At 42.9% G+C, this 17,983-nt stretch overlaps 1 protein-coding gene across 2 annotated transcripts in view; it reads left to right on the top strand.

Annotated features, from left to right (window-relative positions):
- Positions 1–2,429: 2,429 nt before the first annotated feature.
- The window catches only part of grik2 (glutamate receptor, ionotropic, kainate 2), a gene marked incomplete at both ends in the record, with an annotated part of 312,879 nt that continues 297,325 nt past the window's right edge, over positions 2,430–17,983 (top strand). The window contains one exon of one of the 2 annotated variants that reach the window (XM_083989928.1): positions 2,430–2,550. In XM_083989928.1, coding sequence (XP_083846054.1) covers positions 2,430–2,550 — 121 coding nt within the window. The remainder of the gene's footprint in view (positions 2,551–17,983) is intronic. The other variant, XM_083989929.1, reaches the window with a different exon arrangement.

Below are 17,983 nucleotides of genomic sequence, written 5' to 3'. Positions count from 1 at the left end.
GAAGTAAGTTGTGTCAGTCAGGTGTGGGTTGCAGCCTTGTGCACATGATGCCCTATATATTTCTGAAATAAAATGATATAAAAGAGGTTGAAATCTCATTTTACACCAATGCAAACAACTCACACAGTTGATTTTAAAGCTGTGCGACAACACAGTGGATACTTTGGAGGTGTAGCCAGTTGATGGATGTTAATTTGGAAGTGAGGATAGTGAAACAATATTTAACCTTCGGCTTCCGTCGTGTGGACTCGGTGCTAATGAAAGGGAAACCGACCGACCGACAAGAAAGAAAGAAAGAAAGAAAGAAAGAGAGAAAGAAGCTTTAAAAAAGAAGAGGAGCTGTCCGTGGTGCTGAAGCACTGACTCTACCACCACCACGGTGCCGCAGCAGCACCGTCGCTGTCCGTGGTGCTGAAACTCCTCCAACACCCGTTTACAACAGTTAGAGCTATTTCTAACATCACAGGTTGAATGTTTTTTTTTCTTTTTTCTTTTAAATCACAGTTTATTATTTAGATCACAGCCTTGCATGTGGGCTCAAATCATCTTGGCCTCCTGCTCCTACATGTCAAAACTGCAGCAATTGTGCATTTGATTAAACAAACAGGATCTGACTTTAGATATTGCATTAAAAAAGTGCTAATGTTTCTAGAAATGTACGAATTTCATTTATTTGTAGGTTAAATAACAGGTTAGAGGCCACGGAGCAGCCTGTTGGCGGGAGGAAATACTGAATATGATGTAGCCTATATTAATTAAATGTCTTCTCCTCCAGACTGTGGAGGCAGCGTCACTTATTCAACAGTCACATAGAGGAGAAGAGTCAGACACAAATGAAATGAAATGAAATGAAACGAAGGGTTGTGGTGTTGTCGAGGCTGCAGAGGAATCTAAGTCTTAGTCTGAGAGAAAAGTCGAGGATTCAAAAAAAAAAAAAAAAGTAATAAATTCCGTGAGTGGTGAAATACAGCGGGAGTGAGCAGAGGCCATTCATCATGTGGAGTGCGCGGTGACAGCTTCGGTTCACATGAGTCCAAGCTTGAGCGAGTCCGATCAAAACCACCACCAGCAGCAGCACCAACAGCAGCAGCACCAGCTACTGTAGGCGATCTGATCTCCCTCTTTCTCTTTCTCTCTTTCTTTTTCTTGTTTTCACACTTATTATAGACCAGGCTTTAACGCGGCCGTGCACCACGACGGCAACAGTAGTGATGGTTGTGGTGGTAAGAACCGGGCTATAAAATATAAAATCTGACCGGGAAACAGAGAGCGACGGCCGGCTGGGGGGACTCGACAAGTGAGCGAGAGGAGGGAGGAATAAGGGAGAGAGAAAGGGAGGGAGAGAGAGAGATAGAGAGAGAGAGGGAGGCGGGCAAGAGAGAAAGAGAGGGAGAGAGAAGAGGCAAGAGACGATTTAGGCGGCCAGGCGGTGTGGTGCGTTCAAGGGGGCGAAGTGTGTCCAGCAGCAGCCGATAGAGAAAGAAAGAAACAGAGAGACAGAGATATAGAGAGACTAGACTAGAAATGTTCGGTCCAGGACCAGATCGAGGTTCTGGTTCAGGTTCAGGTTGAGCCTCCTCCACCACTAGTTGTTGGCTCGACGTCAGATGCTGTGCGGCAGTGCAGCAGGAGGAGCTCGGGCTGCTCAGACCGCCGCTACCGCCGCTGCTGCCGCTTCGCTCACTCTCACTCTCAGTCTCAGTCTCACTCTCTTCCCCACTCTCCTCCACTCTCAGCTGGTCACGCTGGAGCTCCGCCGCCCTCTCTCTCTCCTCTCTCTCCCTCCTCCTCTCCTCCTCCTCCTCCTCCGTCTCCCTCTCCTCCTCCCGCTCCCTCCGCCGCCGCTGTCCCCCTCTCACCCCGCTCCAATCTCTGTCTGTGTTGTGTCCTCCTCTCCTCCTCAGTAGATGGATTTCCTCAAGCTCCGCTGCCCTGCCTAACATGGATGCTGCCCCGCCACCTCCACCACCACCACCACCACCTCCATCATCTTCATCATCTTCTTCAGCTGAATCGGAGGGTTATTTCTTCTTCTTCTTGTTGTTGGCGCAGTGAGCTGGACACGCAGTGCTTTTTTTTTTCTTTTTCTTTTTTTCTCCTAGTGAGTGTGTGTGAGTGTGTGTGTGTGAGTGTGTGAGTGTGTGTGGTAACCAAATGGATGTGGGGAACGCGTTGCCCAGCCCGCCTGCTGTGTGTGTGGTGGTGGTCATGATAAAGATGATGATCATGATGATGACCATGCCGTGATTTTTCTTCTTTTTTTTTTCCTTCTTCAATTTTTTGTATGCAGCAGTCGCCTTGCTTCATGTTAAAGAGGTGAAAGAAAGAAAGAAAGAAACATAAAGAAAAGAAAGAAAGAAAGGAAAAAAACTAAAAATCTGGGGGATTTAACCACCGATTCAGGGAATAAAAACAACCACAGAAACACCATGAAGATTGCCTGCTCCTTGCTGATGTTCAGTGCGAGGTTCAGGTGCACCGTCAGGCTTCTACTGCTGCTATTACACTGTGTGGGATATTCCCACGGGATGCCACATGTCTTGAGATTTGGTGAGTAAAAAGTTTGATTGGTCTCTCCTCCTCCTCCTTCTCCCTCTCCTCCTTCTTCTTGCTCTTCTTCATCCGACCTGTTGTTGGAGAATCTCTCACTTTTCCTCCTCCCTCTTTCTCCTTTCCCTCACTCACTCTTTCGTGGATTGTTGTGAGAGTTATGCATGGTGTAACGAGGTAAATAGCACGATGATGATGATGATGATGATGATGATGATGATGATGATGATGATGATGATGGGCTGGCTGCTGCTGCTGCTGCTGCTGTTGCCAAAAATAGACATGAATGTGTGAATGTGCAGGAAGTCCAGAAGGAACTTGTTGCTGTTTAGAAAGTTTCAAGTGTGTGTTTGTGTTTATGTCAGCCTCTCTCTCTCTCTCTCTCTCTTTCTGTGTGTGTGTGTGTGTGTGACGGTATGTGTGTGTGCAGGTGTGATGCATCGGTATGTGCATTCATGCTCTACAATGTATTTACACATTTGCTCCTACTGTAGTGTGTGTGTGTGTGTGTGGGTGTGTATGCGAGGAAAAAAACATTGACATTGAACTGTTGCCGATTGCAGTATCTGCACTTAGTGTCTGTGTGCGTGTGTTTCTATTATCATTTTATTTTATTTTTTTGAAGAATGAGATGCATCATTTTTTTACACCGTGCCTACACGCCTCATCCATATTTCAGGAATGTAATGAATATTTTATATTTCTTCTCAGGGATGATTTTTTTTTTAAGGGGGGGGGTGATCGTGAACAATAATGCTCCTCTTAAATTTCTCCTTAAGCACCTTTAAAAAAGTATCTCAAACACACACACACAGCGAGAGATAGAGAGAGTATTTCATCATTATATAGCTACAGAACCAGGCTCCAGTGTTTGTACATGCTGCTGCTCTCAGGAAATGTTCCAGCTCATCGTTGCATCATTTCGTCAAATGCAAATTTTACACTTGTCTCATCCATGACATTTTATATATACTGTATCTAAAACACACACACACACACACACACACACACACACACACACACACACACACACACACACACACACACACACACACACAGCCTGGTGCTCAGAGGGTTAAATGAACATACAGTATGAATGTGCAGCTTGGAGAGGTCGAGGCCACTGAGCTGCACCACATCAAGTGTCTGCAGCCGGAGAGAACAGGGCGGGAAGTCCATGATTTAGAATCACCATGTGTGTGTTTTATATGTTATAACACACACACACACACACACACACACACACACACACACACACACACACACACACACACACACACAACACCTGCTATAAGGCAAACAGATCTCGTTGTATGCTGCATCTGCTGCTGCTGCACAGACGTGTTCATCTGGACAGATGCAGGTTTTATTTGGTGACTGTTCTTTTCAGGACGTGAGTGTGCCGTGCACCGAGGGAAAACACACTGTGCTTTATTATATCCCATTATACACAACAAATGGGAACCTGATCTTCATGTGACGTCATGCAGTCGTACCTCTACCTTGTACCAATGCCGGAGACTTCATATCAGTCCTGAACTTCATGCATTAGTGTTTCGGTTTTTTTTCTGCAAGTTTCTGCATTTCCTGCTGCTGCCATCACGCGTGTTCTTCCTCTTGTCTTTGAGTTGGACGTCATTAGATCACCGTAGGATCGTTACGCTGCCTCACTGCTCCAGTAAAACAACTACTGTCACAATCTTGGCTCGGTCTCCAAGTATCAGCTCCTGTGACATCAACTGTAGTTCCAATAGATTGGGCTAATAGCCAACAGATACTGGATGTGTTTAGCCTTTTAATAAATACATTAATACCAAGATGAGCTGGGGTGAACTTTAAGTCACAACTTGACTTGTCTACTGTTAAAACTGAACAATACCTTCACTTTAGTAACCCAGTTAGAGTTGGACTGGCTGAGAAAACAGCTTGTTAGAAATATTAAATCCTAGATGAGTTCTGACTTTTGCTTTTAGTAGCCAGCCAGCCGGTAGCAAGAAATATGGCAAAAATACATTATTTTGCAAAACCTTTCCAGGAAATGAGTGTTACAATGCAGAGTCAAAATGCAGAGCACGGTGCAGGAGCCAGGTGACAGTTGTAAGGTCTTTTTTTTTTTTTTTTTTTTTTACTGCAGACTTAAATAAGATTTGTGGGGAATGAGCGTCAGGGATCGGAGGCCGAGGCTCGGCTGGTAAACAAGGCTCGTAGTAGGCAGATGGAGTGGAACAGGGGAGAAGAAGTCCTGGCTGCGTGAGGCTGGATAGTTCACCCAAAATTGAAATTTCACTCATTATCTACTCACCCTCATGTCGACTAAGGGCTGGGAGAAGTTTCAGAGTCCTCCGTGGCTTCTCTGAGTTACAGGGGGTCTTGGCGTAGCAGTGCATGTCCATATAACGGTTGCAAATGGATACCAACTGTCTTCGTAACAAAAAGACACACCAAAAAACATCCAAATACCTCCATGCTGCTCGTATGTAATGTCCGCCTTGTATTGAAGCCCTGAAATGCGAAATTGTCCTGAAAAAAATTAAATACGTCTATTTTTCAAGCTTTTTTTGTAGCGGAAGCTTCTCGAAGCTCCTCTTCCCGGTTCATTAAATTTGGACGAACTGGGAAGAGGACAGACCCTGGTTCGTCCAAATTTGACGATTTCGCATTTCGGGGCTTCAATACAAGATGGACATTACATACGAGCAGCATGGAGGTATTTGGATGTTTTTTGGTGTGTCTTTTTGTTACGAAGACAATTGGTATCCATTTGCAACCGTTATATGGACATGGCACTGCTACGCCGAGACCCCCTGTAACTCAGAGAAGCCACGGAGGACTCTGAAACTTCTCCCAGCAAATTTCAATTTTGGGTGAACTATCCCTTTAACTCCTGCAGCAGATCATAGCGTTGATTGGCTGATGAGTGGCAGGTGAACAGGTGGGAGCAGGAGGCCACACCCAGTAGAGACACACAGGCTCAGGAGCAAGAGTTTATTTTTGCTCAGGAAAGGAGCTTCAATGTTTCCAATCTTATCTTCTTCAGTTGACGAAATACTCGACCTTCTTGTTTTTAATCCCTTCCTGCGGCAACATTATACCATTAAAGCTTCAAATGCAGTTTCATTAAATTAATTTTCTTTATAAAATTGTATAGCAATGTCAAAAGCTCAGCTGAACAAAATGTATTCTGTCCAGCTCCTGCAGCTCAGCTCTCTATGTATTCATGTTACCTCTTTTCAAAGCATCAATCCTGCTTGTTTTCTTTCCACGGTTTAAAAATAGAGAAGGATTTATTGTCCATGTGTGATAAATAAAAGGTTAGTTCTTCTCTTTCGCGTCTTCAAAGACTTTTAACCCTGTTTTCAAGAGGTCGAGGTCGAAGTGGTTTAGAAAGGAGATTCTTTTCAACTGCAGACAAAAACCAGGAAAGGACATTAAAGACACACAAGGAGAACGAGGAGGAGGAGGAGGAGGAGGAGATGATGATGATGAAGTTTAACCCAAACAATGAGAACATTGAAGTGGGGCATGTGTATGTGTATGCATGTGTGCATGTGTATGTGTGTTGAGGACAGAGGCCGACATATTCTGATAATAGAAACCGATTTTCTCGTAGGCCATTGTAGATAAAGGTTTGATAGAGATCGGCTGCAAACAAGCAAAGAGTGAAACACATTAACATGTCGACCCTGCAGCTGGAGGAGGAGGAGGAGGAGGAGGAGGAGGAGGAGGAGGAGGAGGAGGAGGTTGGTGGTGGAGGGTCTGCTGGAGCTTTTTAGGGGCCGTTTTGTCGGCTGGAAACTGGATTAACTTGTGTGGGGGAGAAAGTCATGTTCAGGGTCACTTCACAGGAATAGAGCAGAGTGTATTTCACAAATGCACTGCATGAGCTGCTGGTGGAAAAGCAGAAGGGTTCACCCCGTTAGAGAAGAAGCTTAACACACACACATATACACACACACACACAAAAGTTTAGGTCAAGGAAATGTTCCTACACTGTATCGAGACTGTATGGACAACCATGGATTACATACATACAGGATTTTTTCATTACCCACAACCCACAAGGTCGGTCACGTCCAAACAGAAGCAATTTTAAGGACTATTTGTGCATCTTTAAAAAGCATCAATTTATACTGGCACTTTATGTCTCTGTGATCTCTGCAGAGTGGAGATTGAATTAGGCGGGCGCTCGCTGCCATGGTCGACATTAGTATGAAGGTCACCATCTAATGGGGCAGACAGGCTAAATGTTGCAGGTCGAGGTTAGAAAAACTTCCCCCCTTCTGTCTGTCAATAACTTGAACGGAAAAGTTGACATTATCCCTCCGCTGCTGCCGCTGCTGCTGCTGCTGCCTGCCTCTCTGATGATGACTTGTAAATAAAGCTGCTCGGAAACAATATGCGGCTAAGCGGATCATCACGCAATGGAGAGCATTAGGTATGAAATAGGGGAGGGGTGATAATCACAGCATCCTTCAGTGAACAAGCTAATTTCCCTGATAATCTGTTTTATTTGTCTTCTCGGTTTGATCGGTTGGAAGCTGTGGGTGGAGTCTGTCTGCGGAAGAGAGACAGATTGGAGATGTTAGTGATAATCATGGAAGACAGCTGTTAATACCAAAAAACGCAAATGAGCATTCATCCCAACAGGAAATAGTTCCTATTTGCTCCCGTTTGAGTGATGTTTGCTTGTCCATCTGTTCCAGGGAATTGTGCTAAAACATTAAATCTAAAGTAGAAACCAATGGACTTTGGGTGAAAACCACATGCGGAGATGTCAGAAGGTTTTGAGGCATTTTGGTCTTTTTTTATATAACACTAAGCTTTTTGCTTAAGTCATGAAATAAAATCTGCACTTTTCTGAGCTGACGAGCAGCACAGGATGTCCTTACACCGCCATGAAAAAATCATTAGCCGCTCATCATTACTTTCCCCTCAAGAACAGCCGTAAGATCGGCCACGTCTCGGTACACCGACCTTGAAATTACTTCAGAAAGTGGAAAAGCAGGAGCTGCAGTGTTTTTTTTATTTGTTTTTTTTTAAACAAAGGCAGAAAAGAGGCTCAAAGGTCATGATCAATTACAAGTTATTTGGTTCTTTAAGAGTAACGTCAGACTGTGATTTGCTGCATTAAAGGAAATATATTATGCCCCCTTTCCAAAAATTAAAATACTATCCAGGTGTCTTAAAGACATGTCTGTGACATGCAAAATACCCCAAGGATCAATCATCACAGCTCTTTTCATCATCTCAAAACAGCCCTGTTCAGAACGGCTGGTTTCAGTGCCTGTCCCTTTAAATGCAAATGAACCACTGCTTGCCCCGCCCCCTTCTACCGGTACCAGGTAGGGGTGGGGTTATGCAAATTTGAATCCTAGTTACATCACTGGAAGACATCTGAAGGAACAGCTCATAAAACCACATGGATTTCAACCTAGGAATCCTGCAGATTAGAGATTATTTTGTCAATTTTCACATTTTGGGGGCCGGAAGGCAAGACAAATACCCAATATATGTGAACGAGCCTTCAAAAAGTGATATTTCCATAATATGTCCCCTTTAAAGGATGCTGAAACTTTAACTTCCAAAATCCGATCTATTTCTGCTTTGGATGCACTTGAGTATACATCTCTGAGTTAGATTAAAAACCTAAGAATTATATATTATTCTCATATCAGACTCACGGCCTGTAAGTGAGATATTTCCTGGTCTGGTTTACGGGCCGCTGCAGGAAGGGGGCGCTGTTCTGCCGCTGCATGTGGCGCTAAAGCCATCGCTGAGTCTGGCAGTGATAGATGGTTGGAGGGAGAGAACGGCTGATGTAAAAAAAAAAAAAAAAAAAAAAAAAATTACTTCCAACGTGTTTATCCACTTCAGTACACACAAAGAGGCTCGGGAGTGGAGCTCCACAGAGAGAGGAGGTGGGAGGTGGGGGTGGTGGAGGTTGTTTGAGAAACAACCAGCCTGGCATACGCAGCACCTTTCACTCACACACCACCTGCAGGAGCCCATCGGCAAAGCGTAAATATCAGACTTTCAATGGCTGGAAATCACATTTGCAGTAGCAATAGAATAAGTAATAAGAGCGGCCTGATGTCTGATGGGGATCCTCAGGGTGGAGCGACAGATTCTCAGTGAGGACCGAGAACGTGTAATGACCTGCTAGAGCGACGCTCTGGAGTCTTAGTGACATTTAGTGCACAAATATGGAGTCATAAACATGCCATTAAAAAATAATACAGGAATAAATAAAGGAGTTGGATATAAAGATGGAAATGTAAAGAATGACGTATAAAAGAATGAGAAAATGATGTTTTCCTGATGTGCAGGAAGTGACCACTTAAGCCTGGTTTATGCTTCTGCATCAACGCTGTAGCGCAGCTTTCGAAGTTCTGCCTTCGAGGGAACGCTGTGCGAAACTTTGCTTATCTTCCTGCTTCGGGCACAGTGAACAATGGGATTTTGCACAAATCTCGCGGAGATCTCGTTACCGGTCGTTCAGAGAGACTAGAAACCATGTGAAACCTTGTTGGTGGATTACGGCCAGACCTCTTCAGCTCATTTTGTGCAACTTTGCAGAGGTTCAGCATGGTCATATGACATTATAACAATGTAAGAATTGTCTAAAATATGGAACAGCGTAATATGTCTCCTTTAAAGGGATAGTTCACCCAAAGTTGAAATTTCACTCATTATCTACTCACCCTCGTGTCGACTAAGGTCTGGGAGAAGTTTCAGAGTCCTCCGTGGCTTCTCTGAGTTACAGGGGGTCTCGGCGTAGCAGTGCATGTCCATATAACGGTTGCAAATGGATACCAACTGTCTTCGTAACAAAAAGACACACCAAAAAACATCCAAATACCTCCATGCTGCTCGTATGTAATGTCCGTCTTGTATTGAAGCCCCAGAATGCGAAATTGTCCCGAAAAAAATTAAATAAGTCTAGATTTCAAGTTTGTTTCGTAGCGGAAGCTTCTCAAAGCTCCTCTTCCCGGTTCGTCAAATTTGGACGAACTGGGAAGAGGAGCTTCCGCTACAAACAAGCTTGAAATATAGACTTATTTATGTTTTTTTTTAAATGTTTTTTGGTGTGTCTTTTTGTTACGAAGACAGTTGGTATCCATTTGCAACCGTTACATGGACATGCACTGCTACGCTGAGACCCCCTGTAACTCAGAGAAGCCACGGAGGACTCTGAAACTTCTCCCAATTTCAATTTTGGGTGAACTATCCCTTTAACTTATGAGAGGAGAGGTTAACCAACTGTTGGTTAGATAACCACTCTTTACAGCTGTGGTGAGGAGAGAAGCTTCAGCGTGAACAACCCAGAACATCAGAGGATCATGTCGGGTACCTCTCAGCCAAGAAACAGAAACCTGAATCTACAGTGGACACAGACTCAGACAGAAGTAGCCTGGTCAACAATGTAAATCCGTGGTTGTGTCAACAGATCAGACTTTGAGGGAGGGGCTTCATGTCTCAGCCTCCTGAGGAGAAAATCTGGCTCCATAGTGCAGCCGCTGTCTCAGTGAAGCAGGTTTGTTTTAGCTCATATCTCCACAGGAAGGTGTTTATACTTCACCTCCTCTTTAGTCGACATTTAATCAATGCTGACAAACTTTCAGCTGCTGCTCAGACTAAAGCAGCCCCCCCCCTCAGCCCTACTTCTTCCAGCTGAAGGAGGAGGAGGTGAGCAGCACTGTGTTGATGATGTGTTGTGGTAACTGTTATATAAAAAATAATCCAAACTCTGTAATTACCGTTGCAGATGATGCTCATCATGTGAAACAAACACAGCTCCGTCTCTACTGGATGATGCAACTCAATAAAACGGTGCTACCTGAAACTGTGCTGATGAGGGTTATGATGATATAATGATGATATTTTACTTTAGCGCATTTCTGATAGATGGCATCAGATTTACACTGCAGTGAATCCCACTGTGTGCAGAGTTGTTTATGGACCTGATCTCTGCAAAACCTAGTGGTTGTAGGTCAAGTATGAACCTGAATCTGAAGTTTCATATTGATCAGTGGACGTGAACACGGCCCAAATCCTGTCTAAACTCAGTTGTTTCCTCTGTTGTTGTTGGGGAGGGATGGAGACAAATGGACCTCTGAGTGCGTACTTATTGCTGCATGCGCTGTAATAATGAAATGTGTGCTTCTTAAACAAATCTAAATTACCTGAAGTGACTTTGCTCGGCTTTGTGGAGCCTTAAACCCGCAGCCCGCTGCAGCTCGCGGCTTTAATTCTGGGTGATTCAGCTGCTTCTGTCTGTTGAACGCAAAAGTGTTAGAACTCACAAATTGCCGCTTGCGGCAGTGTTTTAAAATTGCATTTCTTTCCCTCTGTAGTTTGTGTTTGTCAGAAGTGTTGCCGTACAGTAGACTGCGCACAGACTGGGAGAACAACCCCCGACCAGAGAATAAGAAGCGACGATAATAATTGTCATGTTTAATATTTGGACTCCCTCGCTCGCTGCCCGTTATGTTTACTGCATGTGTTGTCACACTTTCTAAATTTGTGGCACCACATGGGAGGTAACGCTCCTGCAAAAAAAAACACTCCTCCTTGTGTTTTCGTGACAGCTGTTCCGTGACATGAGCAGCTTTTTCGCAGTTGGCAGAGCTTGTTTACAGAAAGAAATCCAGTATGAATGCATTACACCAACAATCAAAAGCCAACTAGCCCACGGTAGTTTTCTAATAGTGAAAACACACAACTCTTCAGGCAGTGGGTAAATGGAAACGAGATGTAAGCATGCAGGTCCCACTGCAGTGTGTGTGTGTGTGTGTGTTTGTGATGTTGTGCTGAGATGAAATTGTTTTTGGATTCATCTGTGTGAGACTGAGATTTTCCCCTGTGAGTGTGTGTTGAAGAGCAGAGTTTCCACTCAACTGAAGCTGCATCGTGCTCACTAGTGAAGCAGGAGATGAAATCTACAACACAATTACAATAATACTACTAATAATAAATATGAGAATAAGGTCTAAATTATAAAAAAAAAAAGGAAGGAGATTATAGATTATAAATTGCACTCTAGTCAGAAAGACACACATCAAAGTGGACTGTATCGTTTTCAGTGTTTGGCAGAAAAGCCTCTGTGGTTGAACATGATTATAATATGAAACCAGGCGGCGTGTTAAAGATTCAACAGGGACTGTGATAAAAACCCCTCAGGGGCACAAAACAGAAGCTGACGGAGACACAGCAGTGGAAAAAAAAGAGAGAAATGCACTTCACAGGGCAGAAGATGTTGATGCATTTATAATCTGACAGTTAGTTAAACATTTGTGGAAATATGCTTGTTTTTGCTGTCGGTAAGTAAGATGAGAAGATCGATATCAATCTTATGTGTGTAAGCAGCGGACAGATTATTCACATGGCTGTAGGCAGAATATCTGTGATGAACTTGTGAACTTGTACTTGCTAAATAATACAGTCGTAGTTTAAGTGTTGTAACTAACTGTAGCGTCGACTAAGACTTCGACACGTCACACCGGCCCCGTCGTCTCTCAGCCGTCAGAAGCTCCTCATGCTCTCTGTTCAAAGTCTAAATAATAAATGTTGTTATATGAAGCTTAAGGATTTGTAATATTAATCAACATTGACTTCTCCCCAGTACGACATATTCTCCATCACAGCTGCCTGTCACAGTCCTGTCGTTCCTTATCTGTTTATGCAACAGCCTCTGCCTATGGACGTCCGCAAAATGTGTTATGGCTGTTGACAAATATGTTAATGAACTCCTGCAGTGAAGTGAGATGAGTCTCCAGATGCAGCAGCAGCAGCTTCTCTGGCCAAACCTGCCGCCGTAGGGGAGGGAGGCGACTTCAGGAGACGCTCAGGGGGGTGAAAACAACATCCTATAAGGTTTCTGAGGCACAAGAGTGGTTGAAAAACAAACAAACAAGTAAAACCTGTTAAGAGTCAGGGTTTCCAGACACTAGGAGTGGAGAAAAAATCAATAGGGGCATCGAATCGCGATATTTTGAATGGCGATATTGTATCGTTTTGGTCTCACGGTACCAAACCTGGCAACCTCACTTTCTGTTCATGTTGGACAGTTACCCCAACGAGGTAGCCTGCATGCTAACACCTGATGGATGCTATAACACATTTGAGATGGACCATGGGGTTGGTGGTGAAGGGGCATCTACCGCCGACTTCCAGACGTAAATCGAAATGTCTCTATACGCGATTGGACTGACCTCAAACCAATCAGAATGTACCAGGCGACAAAGCAAAGGACATCATAGTCTTTCAAAATGAAAGCGACAGGTGAATTAAACGATAGTTGCTCTTCGGACAGAAGCTAGACAAAAGCTGCCAGACGTTGCTTCTCTGGGTTCTTACAATGAACCTAAAACATAGACTTCAAACTTCACAAAACAAAGCAATAAGAATCATCTTACCCATTTTGATAGGAATGGATGGTTAAAAATACAAGATCGAGTCTCTCAGTTACAGCTGTGTAATGTCCACAGGATCATTCTTGGAAATGTTCCCAACTACTTCATTAATTATTTCAATCTGGTGCAGAATGAATCACGTTTCATAACAAAGTGTCAAAATCAATCAATCAATCAATCAATCAATCAATCAATCAGCCCAACATGAACAGAAAGTGATGTAGCACGCCTCACAAACATAGAATTGAACTGAATAGTTCGGCATCATGGATCAGCCCCATAATCTGATAGCCAATCACAAACTGTTTTTTGTTTTTTTAAACACATGATACCATGAGCCACAGGCATAATCAAAATATGGCTGGATAAAAGCAACTGCCAGAGTTTTTCATCCAGGAATCTTGATACTCTGGCCAAAAAACAGGCTTTGATTCACTTTCATGGGAACCTTTTGAGCCTGACAAACTCCTGACAAGTGGTGGTCTAACACACAACCCAAATAACTGACTGAGTCTTTGGCATTGATTTCAGTGCCTCCAACTAATTTAATCTTTGATCCAAACAAAATTGATTCAGTTTTCCCTAGGCTACCACCAGACCCCACCTCATCATATTTAAGATAATGAAGGTGTATCCACCTGTGACTTCCTGATGTAGATGAAAATGCCTCTGTACGCAACTGGGTAGACTTTAAACCAATCAGAGCAATAATCCAGTCTACATAGCAATGAAAAACGTAACGCTCATGCAATTGTTTGCTTTTTAGTGAAAATATCAATATTACAGTCCCTCAAATTCAAAGTGATAGCTGCTCTTTGGTGGCCACCATGTTGCATGTAGACAAAAGCTGATAGAGGTCTCTTCTCTGTCGTCATGTTAGAAAAAACAGTTTGTTATTGGTTCCGAAGTTTTTGGGGAATGTGATAATCTTCAAGGCGGATCTGCAAAGCAAAATGAAATCTTTGGAGGGTTCATCTGGGTTCACCCAAGCTACCAATCAGGTGTTTCCTCTATTCCAGTCTCCATCCTGAGCTAGGGCTAACTACCCCCCTCTACTCCTACTTTCCCAAATGCAGAGCAGATGGAGGATGTAAAAATTATCAGCAGCATGACTAATCATTCAGTTTGAGTGTGAGAGTGTGAACTCATCACTGTCTTTGTGCACAATCTCACAGTCTCCAGTCACATTCAAACTCCTGCAGCACTTTTAGCCGGAGCGTGATGCTGCATTCAGCGTCTCCTCGGCTCCTCGTGCTGATTTTCTGCTAATTTGTTTACCAGCTCTACATCCTCCCTACTTGAATTAGCGAGCAGAATTAGAAGGTGTTAGAAGTCAAGGTTATCCAAGCTAGCGCCGGAGCTATCATTTCAATTAAAAGCGTGCTGGGTGAACTACATTTGACCTCAATCAGAGAAAACTAATCTGATTTGATGGAACCGTGTTAAAGGGAGGCTATTTTTCAAAAAGGAAAGATACCCGTAAAAGAGGAAATCAATTTCTTGACATTTCTTTCCTGTATGGAGAGCAGCGGGTATTTGATGCTTGAGTTATCGGTGTAAGGTGAAGACGCAGCCATTTTAAAGAGCGGGGGGGGGGGGAACAGCTTCTTTTTGTAAATGCCATTATTGTAATCCATAGACCATTTCAGGAAAATAAAATACATAACGTGTATATATAAAGAGCATGTTCTTCACTCTGTAATATCTCCAAGACAAAAAGCCCTGGGCTGTTGCAGATTAATGTGAGACATCTCTGTTCTGGGAACAGAATTAGGTTTCTTCCTTTTTTTAGTTTCATCGACTTCAAAGCTCACCGTGTACCTGAGAATGATCGCCTATGACCACTCTTCATTTTTGTAGCCTCCGTAATGTGACAGACGAGGAGATCAGACAAAAAAACGGAGAAAGAGAAGACGTCGTGCACTGATACAAAACCAATAACGCCGAGCACAGCACAGAATCTGTATATACACATGGACATTCAGAGTGAAATACACTGCTGTTCTCCTTCAGGTGCCTTTGTGTTCCCTTCACCTCCCTACGGTGTAAATGTAGCTTATCTGCCATCAGCACTTCTTTCACCAGCACAGAGAGAGGACTTACTGTGAAAACACGTCTATTCATTTCCCTGCAACTCAATTAACAATGGGACGCTGTGTGCAAGAGGCAAATACGCTGCTTTATGACAGCGAGAGGAGGACAAGCAGCAACACGACCTTCATCCTCAGCCAAAGGCGGCAAGGATCCGTCTGAATACAGAAACAAAGTAGAGCTACAGCCAGAACAAACATGAATGCAGCATACAAGCATGAATATATATAGTATACACTGCTTCTCTGACACTCACATACACAGATACAGATGTGCTTTTATGGCGGTGGCATCATGTGACTGGAGCGTTGCCAGTTGGCAGCGTAAAAGATTTAGTTTGATCACGTCCCTCTTCAAAGAGCTTTGTCCTGAACTACTGAACTTGGCTAATATGTTTTGTTTTAATTCTCCAGGCTTATATTCATCATTGTTACTCATTAAATATCATATTCTTATTATACATTTGATTGGAAATAGTGTTTTCCAGACCAGGGATGGTTGTAACATGGGTCAGGTGTGAAATTTCTAACTTCTCCATTTCTGTATCTGCTCAGTAGGAACGATATTGAATGGCCGATGTGTGAAGACACTTGCGATAAACAGGCAAATATTCAGATCCAATCCAATCCACTTTATTTGTATAGCACATTTTAAAAACAACAAGGTTACCAAAGTGATGAACAACAGATACAAAACAGTAAAATAAAGTTAAAACACAGTAAATTAAAAGCATATGATAGCAGTAAGAAAAACACAAGATCAGATAAAACACTGAGAAATATAAAAATACAATAAAAGACAAACAGAGACCACACAACTCTCATGCTGTATTAAAAGCCAAGGAGTTCCAGATGTGCATATTAACCATATAGTTCCAATCGCTTTCTGAAAACGACTCAACGCGCTGTAGTACATACACCAGGCCTGTAGTGGCGCTGTAGCACTGCCACACAAATAGCCTACACCAAAAACAGAAAAGAAGAGTGGAAAGCCTGCGTGCTTTAAACTCCAAACATTATAAGTTGACTAAACACACAAGAACAAATACTATTAATATAATAGGTATGAGGTGTGTGAGTGTGAAGGCATGGCACCTCTAAATAAAACGTATCATCATACTTCAAGCGACCTTTTGCGACATGTTTTTAGTACAAAATAATAAGATGAATCGGTCATGAACTGCTCAGTGTAGTTTTTATTCCACATTTGAGGAAGTAGCAACCTGTAACACACACACACACACACACACACACACACACACACACACACTGTGACTATTTTAGAAGGAAACTCAATTTGAGGCCAGAAAGTACTTTATTAATGTAATAGCTCTGTCTGCTCTGCAGTTCAACTCAACAAGTAAAACAGAATGAGAGCACCGGAGCAAAAGGTCCACAGTTAAAAAACGGTCTAAATGTTTTCCCCGCTGAGCAGCCTGCCCTGCACTTATTCCACCAGATACTTTGTGCATATCTTTGACAGTTTATCCTGACACTTGCACTTGCTGTGGACCAGAGTGGGAAGAACCAAGGTCATTAGATCAAGTTTATTGTTTAAATGGTGTGTAAGTCTTGGCCTGATGGAGGATGTTGGAGGAAAAAAAAAACTCTGAGAAGAGTCCAGAGATCATAAACTGAGTGTTGCATTCAAGAACAGAGAGAAAATGGATTTTAAATGGGGAAGTATTCAAGATATGATGTTGGTCAGGCACATATGTTGAGTTAAAGGTCCCTAAACCTCTCTACACCTCAATCTGGGCAGAAGAAATTCAATTTGATAAATGCAATTGTTCTACCTGTTCACCACATGGGAGCATAAAAACGGACCTAAGTGGTATTGCCTTTGAAAGACAGACAGATAGAGTGAGTGTGTGTTGTTATTGCACAGTCTTTGGGAGCCCCCTTTTTTTCTTCTTCTTCTTCTTCTTCAGCCGGTGGGCATGTTGGCTGAGACAGATTGAACTTCAGCTGTTTCGCAGAATGGCAACAGTCATTGTATCATCCTTCACTGCAGGTAACTCAAGCATATAATGTGTCAGTGACTCTTTTTATGCCCTTGGCAGCAGCAGCAGCAGCAGCAGCGGCAGCAGAGCACGCTTTCTACCATGGCTGCTGCACTTCCCTTCCACTTGTTCTTCCAGTTTAAGACTTCCCTCTTCCTCCTGATGAGGAGTCTTGGTCTTATTCATACTAGAAATATGGAGCGAGTGCGGTGCTCATGTTTAAAAGCAGCACATCAACCAGCGCCGAGCTCTAATGTGATAATGATTTGAAGCGCAGCTGGAGTTCCTAACTAGTCGCTTCATCCCTGACCTTGGAAATAATAGTTTGACGATTCAAAAGTCCAATTTTAAAGCACTTTTCTGCTTTAAAAGAGGGAAGTATGGTCGACTAATGATGTGTGGACCTCTCAGTAGGGTTGACACGGGTTTTTTTTTAGTTTTGGAGCATTTGGCTGTTATGTCGAGACAATAATTGAAAAGTTAAAGGTCCACACATTAAAGCACCAGTATACCTGCAACCTACTTCTACTTCTATTTATGACAATATTTAGAAGTCATCTATCAAACATTTAATTTATCTTACACTTTATTTCTCATGTTTGCATTGTGCTATAAAAACATAAAAATACATGTCTAAAGAAAGCTTTTTGATGCGACACATGGCTATCTAATGAAACTTGCATGGGTGTGATGTAACTACTAATACTTTACATTATTTCCATCATTATTTGGAGCATCGTTTTAATTTGGTCTCTCTCTTATTGTAATCATGTTGTTGATATTGTAACCATGAAAGAAAGATCCTACAATCTTGAGGATGTATTTATTCACATCCAAATGAGGATCTTTTTCTAGACCTAACCGCACATTGCATGTTATTAATGACAACGGAGGTCCAATTAGCCATGTCAGGAGATAATATTATCGT

This window comes from Trachurus trachurus, assembly GCF_905171665.1.
Source record: "Trachurus trachurus genome assembly, chromosome: 16".
NCBI classification, from domain to species: domain Eukaryota; kingdom Metazoa; phylum Chordata; class Actinopteri; order Carangiformes; family Carangidae; genus Trachurus; species Trachurus trachurus.
This window is presented reverse-complemented; position numbering and strand designations above follow the sequence as displayed.